Source organism: Lipotes vexillifer, unplaced genomic scaffold (genome assembly GCF_000442215.2).
Source record: "Lipotes vexillifer unplaced genomic scaffold, Lipotes_vexillifer_v1.1 scaffold892, whole genome shotgun sequence".
Lineage (NCBI taxonomy): Eukaryota > Metazoa > Chordata > Mammalia > Artiodactyla > Lipotidae > Lipotes > Lipotes vexillifer.
The window spans coordinates 652,334-662,154 of record NW_006786445.1 but is presented as its reverse complement, the minus strand read 5'-3'; the positions used below and the strand labels follow the sequence as shown (position 1 = coordinate 662,154).

At 46.7% G+C, this 9,821-nt stretch overlaps 1 protein-coding gene across 1 annotated transcript in view; it reads left to right on the top strand.

The window, feature by feature from the left end:
- SERGEF (secretion regulating guanine nucleotide exchange factor) overlaps positions 1-9,821 on the top strand; it is a 222,741-nt gene that overhangs the window by 46,538 nt on the left and 166,382 nt on the right. The window contains exon 9 of the mRNA XM_007458786.1: positions 2,603-2,769. Coding sequence (XP_007458848.1) covers positions 2,603-2,769 — 167 coding nt within the window. The remainder of the gene's footprint in view (positions 1-2,602; positions 2,770-9,821) is intronic.

The following is a 9,821-nucleotide window of genomic DNA, read 5'->3' as shown; positions in this document are numbered from 1 at the left end:
CCCCCCCCCCCCAACCCAAACACTGTCAGAATGGCTGTTTCATCAGCCAGGTTTCATCAGTTTGTGACAGCAGCTGTGCAATCATTGGATCTTCCATTGGTCTTGGAATCAGAAGACAGAGGTTTATAATTTGCTTTTACTACTGGCTGGGTTTTTCTGGACTTGATCAAGTCACCTAATCTCTCAAATCTCCTCTGTAAAATAAGCTTAATAATCTATACTTCACAGAATTTTTATGAGGATTAATTGAGATATTGTCTGTTAATGTGCTGAGCTCCTGGGAGGTGGTCAATAAATGTCTGTTTAAAGGAAAAAGAAAAGAGCCTCCTCTGTCCCTGTGAGCCTTCTGATGCAGAGTATATTTTGGGGAGAAGCAGACAGACAGCTTCAGGGAGTGTACCTACCTGACTGCACAAACTTAGGTCGGAACCCAAAGGCTGGCCATCCAGTCAGCCTGGTTGTCTGTAATAAAATGTCTGTGGCCTCCCCAGGGAGCATGAAGATTAATTAGTTCATCTTTGTAAAGTGCTTTGAAGGTGAAAAGTGCTACATAAGTGGAATGGTTGAATTGTTATTGGAAATGTAATCATGGTAGCTCCATATTCTGGCAGTCTTGCCTGTCTTGGACATCAATAATCAATAGCAGAGGAGGTTCTAAGATGTTTTACTTGATAAGAAAGGATTCACGGTGGGGTTTGTGATAACATAATTCTTTCTGTAGTCTTGCAGTTAGCAACTTGCCGGTTCTTCTCAGCAGAGGAACACTAGGATCCTTTAAGAAGTAACAGTCTCATCCTCTGGCTTCTTGGGAATCTCTCTGCTAAGGCAGTCTGGTTGTAAATCCCAGCCAGCTCAAGCAGAGGGACAGTTTGCCAGTTTGGGGTGCTTTGTGGGTCCTGGGCACATGAGCTTTTTTTGGGCTAATCCTACAGAAGTGAAGGAAGTGTGTTTATGCAGTGATTTGGGCCAGTGTGATTAACCAATACAGAGTGGTACCATGGGCTAGTAGAAGGAGTGTGGCTTAACTGTGTCACCCTGGGCTGGTCACTCCTTTGAACTTTAATTTTCCCACCTGTTAAATGGGATCCTCGTAGTTGATGAGTACAGTAGTAAAGGTAGCTCAGAGGAGGGAGGGTTTCACCCATTCTGTGGAGAAGTAAGAAGTCAAGAAAGGTTTTGCAAAGCTGGTGGTCCATGAGCTGGACTCTGAAGGTTGAGCCATAGTTTATCAGATGAATGATGTAAGGAAAGGGCATCCATGGCAAAAGGAATAGCACTTGTGAGGCCATGAAATAACACATCTGAATGGACCCTCTCCCTGTTCTTGTAATATATATGGTACCCCATGGGTTGCACAGACTTTGTTCCCTCTTCGAGGAAGCCTGGAAGAACTTCTTGGTGTCTATTTTGGTGTCCGTGAGCAGATTGATCCTGAGAACTGTATCCCTGCAGAGCCCTGTACCCCTTCAAAATTCTGACATTTCCCCTATGAGTCTCTGGTTGTTTTTTAACTGACACTATAAACCATATGTTGAATGTGGGACCAGATGAAGCTTTGATACTAAACACAGATTATGTAGTAGATTTGTCTAGAATTTAATATGCATTACTTGGTGTTTTGTCTCTTAAGCAAAGTTTCTCTTTGTTAAAATAAACATGTATAAAGAATTTATACAGCGCACATGGTTATGCATATTTATTGCAGAGAATCTGTTAATAATCTATGCCTCATCAGATTTTGCATTTCTGTTGAAATAGCAAATGCGGCACTTGGTACAACTGAATAAGTTTAGTGAATTCTCGCTTGTCTGAGAGAAAAAAGGCCATTTCTTTTTTCCAAACTTCATTTTCTTCATTCGTCTTTAGCACTGGCCAGCTTCCCAGATAGTGCATCTGGGGGACTGAATGCTTTTCTGGCTGTAAATGATTTTGTCTTTTTTTTCCTTCTCTCACTCCCTTCCCTCTAGCACACATAGGCACTCACCTTGGGACTATTAGAATTGCTCCTATGGGTAAAAGCATAGACTCTGAAAGGTCCTCGATGTTACATGGAGGGAAAAACACATGAAACTGGCCATTAATTGAGCTCAGAGTAAGGCCCTGAGAGACTGTGGCCTGGGGCAAATCCGGAGCCTGGGGAACCTCAAGGTGGCTGACAGAGGGCTCTGGATTGGGTGAGAGGGAGGGGAGCCTGAGAACAGACATCCTCTGTCCCTGCAAAGTACAAGGAGGGTGTGGGGGAGGGGAGAGGGCGCATAGGCCATACAGTGCCATTGAGGTGTTCTCTGTGGCCATGTCCATATCTGTTAAAATGCAGGAGCCCAACCTGTAGAAGTAGCCTCTGTTGGAATCCAACTTTGGCACTAAGCCCTTGTTTGATCTTGGTTAAGTCATACATCTCACCTCTCTGAACTTCAGTTGCCACATATATAAACACGCGAATATGCACACTTTCTTTACAGGAAGATAGGAAGGCTCCTGCTACATAGTAGTTGGTACCAAAATTAATGATCATACTTTCTCTTGTAATTCTTCGCTTACCCATGAGAGCACAGCTGTGGAATATAGCCTTAATTCAAATAATTGTTTTTTCTTTTTTTAGAAACTGGCAAGGTGTTTACCTGGGGCCGAGCAGACTACGGTCAACTGGGGAGGACATTGGAGTCTCATGAAGGCTGGAAACCAAAGAAGCAGGATCCATCCCTCCGCTGCTCCAGGCCGTCAAAGAGCACACCTTCCTCTCTGCATTGCTTAACGGGAGCAACTGAGGTAGGAAGTGACCTCTTTCCGCAGAGGTGATGCGTTTCTTTTCCTTATCTTTCAGGGGAGCATTCACTGAGAGCCTACTGTGTGCTTATAGTTTAGGCCTTATGGTGGGTTCCATGCAGAAGCCTGAAGGGGTCCTTGCTTCAAGTTGCTCGGGTTTAATATGGTAGAAAAAGCAGTTACCTGGATACCTGTGCCGCAGGGCAGACTGTGTGTGACTCCTTCGAAGGTTCCAGGGGCTCTGGATCCACTTCAGAGAGTGAGAGATGAGTTCAGGGTACAGGACTGAGTTTGGCTTTGTGGAGGACACTGCTTTGAGCTGTGCCTTGGAGGATGGGGAGACTTGAGCAGGCACTGTGAGAGAGAGGAGGACTTTCCAGTGGGCACAGCAGCTGGAGCAAAGTCACGGGGGTGGGAAAGGGAAGAAAGTGTTTGGGGAGCATTGGTAGTTCTGTCTGGCTGGAGCATGGTGTGTCTGTGGGACTGAATATGAAGTAATATCAGAAGGTTGGAACCTGATCAGAGGGGCCGTTAATACTAAGCTGAGTATTTTGCTCTTCTGTTTATATTTCCCAGTGTAGAAAACATGGTAGTTCAGTTGTTTATTCAAGCCCCTTTAGTTCCCTGAAATGTCTTGAATTTCGGTATTTAAGGCAGGAGTCTTAATTTCTCCAGGGTATGTGTTTCTGTTACTAAATCTTACTTTACTGCTGTCCTTAAAAAAAAAAGAAAAAGAAAGGGCTAGGTTTTTGAGAAGAGTGGGGATGGCCACTCAGGAAATGTGCCTCTGAACCCAAGTTGGCTTAATGGAGGAATTCGGTCTTCATTCAGTCTGTCAAAAAAAATTAGAGCTTCCCTGGTGGCGCAGTGGTTGAGAGTCTGCCTGCTGATGCAGGGGACACGGGTTCGTGCCCTGGTCCGTGAAGATCCCACATGCCATGGAGCGGCTGGGCCCGTGAGCCATGGCCGCTGAGCCTGCGCATCTGGAGCCTGTGCTCCAAAAGGGGAGAGGCCACAACAGTGAGAGGCCCGCGTACTGCAAAAAAAAAAAAAAAAAATTAATAAACTAGTGAGACTTCTGTAATTAGCATCAGACTAATTACAACCCTCTCCATACCTAGAGGGCTTCCCTTCCCCTGGGGCCTGCCTGGCCTCCTCCTTCCGGGTATGTAGGACGGTTCTCAATTTCTGCCTTACATCCCAGCCCTGGTCCTCCTGGGCCTTTCCTTGGTGCTGGGTTGAGTCTGTCAGTCTGTCCGTCTCTATTTCTTTAATTGTAAAGGCACTGAACAACACCACAAGGACAATTTAGAAATGGTAATACTAGTAATAAAACCACCCATAATCTTACCACCCTAACACAACTATATTCCTTTTCTGCGTATACACATGTGCATACTTTACAAAGTTATAGTGGTGGCATTTATAATGTTTTCTATCCAGTGGTAATTTATTTTATCACAAATGCTTTGCTTTGTTTTGTCTTGGTCTTTAAAGATCATTTAAAATGGCTGTACAATATTATATGATTTGAAGATTCTGGGATTTTCCAAGTCATTCTGTGAATGTTGGACATTTAGATCATTTCCCTTTTTTCTGGTCACTATAGTGAACTCTGCAGTGAATACCCTGTTGAACCGTTTCTTTAAGGCAAAATCTTGGGAATGAAATTGCAGGGGCAAAGGCCATGAGCATCTTCATGGCTTTTGCTGTATTTCTCTAGATTCTGTTTGAAAGAAGTTGACTCCAGTGTAAGAGGGAATGCAGTACTTAAGCTAGTAATGTCTGCTTAGTGAGGGAAGGTGCTGAGAGCTTGATATATGGTGCTTTAGACTCTAGCTTTCCTTTTCTTTCCCAGAACACTTAAGACTTAGTGGTCAGGTAGCACAGCAGAGGCATAGAGGCTTCATGGGTTTTTCTGAGTCTCTGGTTTTTTTGGTAAGATGAGGGTAATAATACCTACCACAGAAGGTCATCGATGAGGATTACATGCCAAGTTCTTGGCACTCTCCAGGCACTCAGTAACTCTTGGGTCCTTTCTTTTCTTCCCTTTGGAACCTTTGAATGCTGTGTGGTGGCCACGCTGTGCAGCACTGTAACAGACATGGCCAGTGTAAGCATATAGCCAAAGAGCCTCACATTGATGTGACTTAAATTATTTAGCTTCTTGGCAGGGCAATGTGAGGAGTCGCCTTGAGCCCCGAGCCCTATGGCAGCTTCATTTTCGTGCTCCCCTCCATCTGTGCTCTGGTCTCTGGGGAGCTGGTGCTCGTGTGTGTTCTCACTGGTCTCACTGCAGGTTCAGACCCCAGGCTGTTTCCTGCTGGTAAATTGGGTCTGGGAATTCTCTCTGCTGTTCATGTCCCGGTCTGGCCTGTCAGGCATCTATTTGCTGGAGGGCCAGAGCTATAAGCTGCTAGGGGTGGGTTCACCTTGGAAAACACAAGAGCTGTGCTAAACTGTGTGATACCCTGGTAGGAGCTTGGCCAGGGAGGTGCACAGACACCTGGGGAGACAGGAACAGCCTTGGACTAAACTGGTAACCTGACCTTCAAGGACCTGAGTGTCCCATAGCTGGCCAGTTACCTTCTTCTATATCCAGGGATAAGCAGAGGGAGGAGTGAGCTGTCTGGGCTGAGGCCTCAGGTAGAATGTCTGCCCAGAAGGGTCCAGAGAGACAGCCAAGTGGGAGGGGAAAGCACAGGTAGACAGAGCTGGACTGTGGTATGACCAGCCCTTCCCATGAACAAAAGAAAGCAAATAAACACAATGTTACCTGGTGGTTATTATGGTCCAGGCAGCATGCTAAGTGCTTTACATATATTCTTTCCTTTTCACAATAAACTTGGGCACAGGTGTTATAATCACTGCTTTAAGAATAAGGAGACTAATGGGTAAGTCACTGGTCTTGGATCACATAGTAGGTAAACAGTGGGGCTGGGGCTTGGACTTGAGGAACTTGAAGCTCACATACTTTCTGTATGGATAAAGTAACGGTGCATATGTACCCTCACCTGCAGGAAAGTTCCGGGAGTCAGGGTCTCTGATTCCCTGAGAGTCTCAGTTCTTTTCTTCTGAGCCATGTCTCATCTCTAGCCTGAGAAAGACTGAGATTTTAAACCAGACGGGCCTTTGTTCAATGTTCTTACAGTGCTGAAGACTGAAGATTGTATGTTTTGTGCACTGTCAGCTTTGCCTTAGGTACTGGCCCTCTCTAGCCCCTCTTGGAAAATTCCAGGGAGAGCACCGTGGTTGGGATTACCCCCATGTGCATGTCAGGGCAGGGTGCGTGTGAACGCACTGTTTGTTTGCTCTCTGACAGCAAACATACACACCAGCAGCTTTTTGCTTTCCAAGCTCCTGGTGGGGCTGCTCCCTGGCCATTTCCTGTGGAACATTGGCTCCGAAGTCCACTCAAAGGTGGAAGCCTGCACTTCACAGGAAGAAGTGCCTGTACTCTCTTAGTGGGTACAGTGGGGCTCCCCTAAGATTCTGAAGCAGCTACAGCAGGGTATCTGGTGTGTTAGTGGGACCATCAGGAGGTCAACAGCCTCTGGCGGACAAGGTCTGGATTGGGGGTCAGAAGGCCTGGGTTCTAGCCATGGTTCTGCCCTGACTGGGTGAACTTGGGCAAGCCCCTTTCCTCCTTACCCTTAGTTCCCCGATACGTAGCTTGAGGTTGTTAGACCAGGCGATTCCTATAAAGTTTCTCATAGATCTAAGAGTCCCTTCCATCTCTGATTCTTATTTTATGGAAACGATCACTACTTAAATTTGTAATGACTCATGCCTCTAGAGTCCCTTGGTGTCATAGCCAAGATCACTCAACCCCAAGCTGCTGGCTCAACTTTGGCACGCTTGGGAATGTTAACTAATCTAGAAGTTCCAGGCTTCAGTACCGCTTGAGCCTTGCTCTGCCTCTTCGCCTTGGCTCTGTTCTCTGCCCTTGTTCCTTGTCCCCAGGGCTTCTTGTTCCATCTTCGGTCACTGGGACTTAGTATGATGCTCCCACCTGGCCCTCCCAGGACTTGCAGTTTGGCTTTGACTCCCGTTCCTGTGGCTGTGACCTTATTGCCAGGAACAGGCAGACCTTGGTGACTACCTTCCTGGATTCTCCTCCCACCACCCCCTCCACTGGCTCTGTGCGTGCTGTCCCACCTGTGTGCATGTCTCCTGGGTTTACCCCCTTCTTGGCTTTGGGTTCTTGTCCATTCCTTGTCAACCCAGTGAACATTGGTTGACACTTACCATACACTCGCTTTGACCACACAGTGGTGGTGGGTGGGGAAGTGGATACAAAGATAAAGAATAATCTTTGCCCTCAAAGAACTTCCACATATGTAAATAAATTCCTTACCCTGTAGAGTGAAAAGTGCTGTTAGAGGTGTGTACGAACGGCTAAGGGAGCAGTGAAGGTGGAATAATTTATTCTGAAGACACTAACAAAAAGTGTTTGGACTGGGTTCTTAAAAATGAGTAGGAGTTTAGCAAAGGGAGAAGGACATTCCAGGCAGAGGGGACAACACGAGCTAAGGCTGTGAATCTGGATCTACTTTTAGCCTAGATCTACTACTTCCCTTCCAGTGGTCCAGCCTAGTTTTGTAGTCTGGCTACCTGTTTCACCTGCCCCATCACTGCCATCCATCCTTCTGATAGGAGTATGTCTAAAGGAAAATAACTCTTGCATACGTTATCTCTTTTGATCCCAGGATGATGCTGTGAAATAGGCCAGAATAGGAATGATTACCCTCATTTTATAATTGAGGAAACTGAGGCCCAGAGAGGCTAGCTGGGAATTAGAAGACCTGAGACAAAGAGCCTTCCCGGTGTTTCTGAGAACCTTGCTCTGGGTTCAGTCTGCAGCCATGGTCCTGAGTCATGTTCCTGGTTTGAATTCTGCCCACGTTTGGTTGAAGAGCACCACATCCCAGCCAGGGAGCTCAGTGCACACGTGCACGTGTGTGCACACACGCAGCCATTGGAGCAGCAGCAGGAAACGTGGAAATAAACAAGAGTCGAACCAGGGATTGGGTAATTGTCAAGCCCAAATGCCACGAGCCCTCATTTTGCTGCAGGACTAAAACTGTTTGTTGGAGAATCAGCCTGTGCACAGGGTCTAAGTGAAATCTGTCAGAATGAGTGGGAAAGAAGCTATTTTTAGTTTGCAGAGTCACTCACTCCTCTGTGTTAGCTGAGGTTTGAGCCAGTCCCCTACGCTTTCCACAGTGTTATTTCTGAAGGAGAAATACCACTGGAATGCTGTGTAAAACACATTAACGAACCTGGAAGTTTCCAGGGTGTCTTTGTCCTGCAGCTCCCTCGGAAGGCTGCCTTTCCTGAATGACCTTCCTCCTTTCCTATATTTAATGCATTTCTAATTTTAAGTTTGTGTCAAGACTGTGGGACTTCAGTGCCCTAAATAACACAGAAATCTACCACCAGCAATCAGCTGAGTCCAGAGGGCTCTGACAGATGAACACAACCTGAAAAAGCCTCCCCAAGTAGCTCTCTGGTAAGTATCCGCAGCATCATCGCTCTTCTCAGAGGGGCAGTAGGTCTCTGAGACCATGGCGGCCAGGCTGCCCAAACCTTCCAGGTGTAGCGGTTTCAGAGGCCTCCCCAAATGGGGTGGCAGTGTTCATCCAAACACGGTTTTGCTGGAGATTAGAGAAGCTAGCACATCTGTGCTGTAGCTGCTGACCTAACGGGGAGAAAAACACAAAACAAACCTCAAAGCAGGGAACTGGATTTGTCCGTGTGAACACTCAAGAGAGAGAAAGAGCCACCAGCCAGGGCTGTTTTGTTTGAAAGAGATGGTAAAGCACCTGATACAGAAGCATTTATTTACACCTGCTGTTTTCTTTATTTGTATTTATCATCTTTTCTCACTGAAATATAATATCCAGGAGGGCACGGGCCCTCGTCATCTTGTTCAAAGCTGTGTTCCCAGTGTCTGGAATAGCTCCCGGCACCTCATAGGTGCTTAGTGGATGTTTACTGACTGAGCACATGAGAAGGAGGTGGTCTCAGAGGGTGAGGCCCTTTACAGCTCCTCTTCTCTCTCTCTGTCACTGTAGTCTGTGCCTCTCAATCCCAGGCCAGTTCCGGAATAGGCATTTCCATGTTCTCAGGCATTTGGGCATCAAATGTCATGCAGAGCCAGAGGACAGGCACCGACCCTGTAATGTTCCCGAACAACCCGGAAGTTTCTTATGAAGTCTCTTGATGGTGATGCTTCGAGTCCTTTAGTGCTTTCCAATTTACCAAGTGCTTTCACGCATATTCATCTTTGCTTTTTCTTCTTTTATCTGGAAAATGATTGTGTGTGCCCGTCTGTCTGAGCGCTACATTCGCCGAATGTGGGGAGCAGAGAAGAGTGGGACAGCTCCTGTCTTAGGAGCTTGTGAGCTGGTGGCAGAACTAAGATAAGTTCATTGCAGGACAAGCAGAATGTGACAGAGGCTGTGAGAGAGTCTGACATTGAAACCATGTTGATCCCATCCCTTCCCCTATCCTTGGGGACCTTTTCTTTCTTGCACTTTTAGTCCCTATGGTTCTGTTGGACTCTGCAGGGTTGGGCTCGGGGGTTGCGGTGGAGGTGGTGACTGGAAAGCCTTCCTGAGTTGGAAGCTTTGACATTAAATTAGTTCTCAAGGGAGCTAATGTGAAGTAACAAGGCAATCTTGGCAAGAACTTGCATTGAGAGGAAAGCAGAGGAAGAGCAGCCAGATAGAGACTGAGTATTGACAAGAGAGGGAGAAAGCAAACCAGGAACTGCAGTGTCGCAGAAGCCAAGGGGATTTCAGCAGGGAGGTCAGGGAGCTTGGAGACTGAGGCAAGACCACTGGCCTTGGTGTTGGGGAGGGGTGGTGACGCTTCTGATAGCAGCTTCGAAGGACATGGGGCGAATGAAAGGGTGAGGAGAAATACAGGCTGCAGGTGCAAACAACAGAATCGAGAGGTTCAGTGGTCAAAGGAGGATGGGGACGAGCTCAGGAACTCGAAAGGAGAGCTTGGTTCAAGTTAGTTTTTTTTTTTTTTTTTTTTTTTTTTTT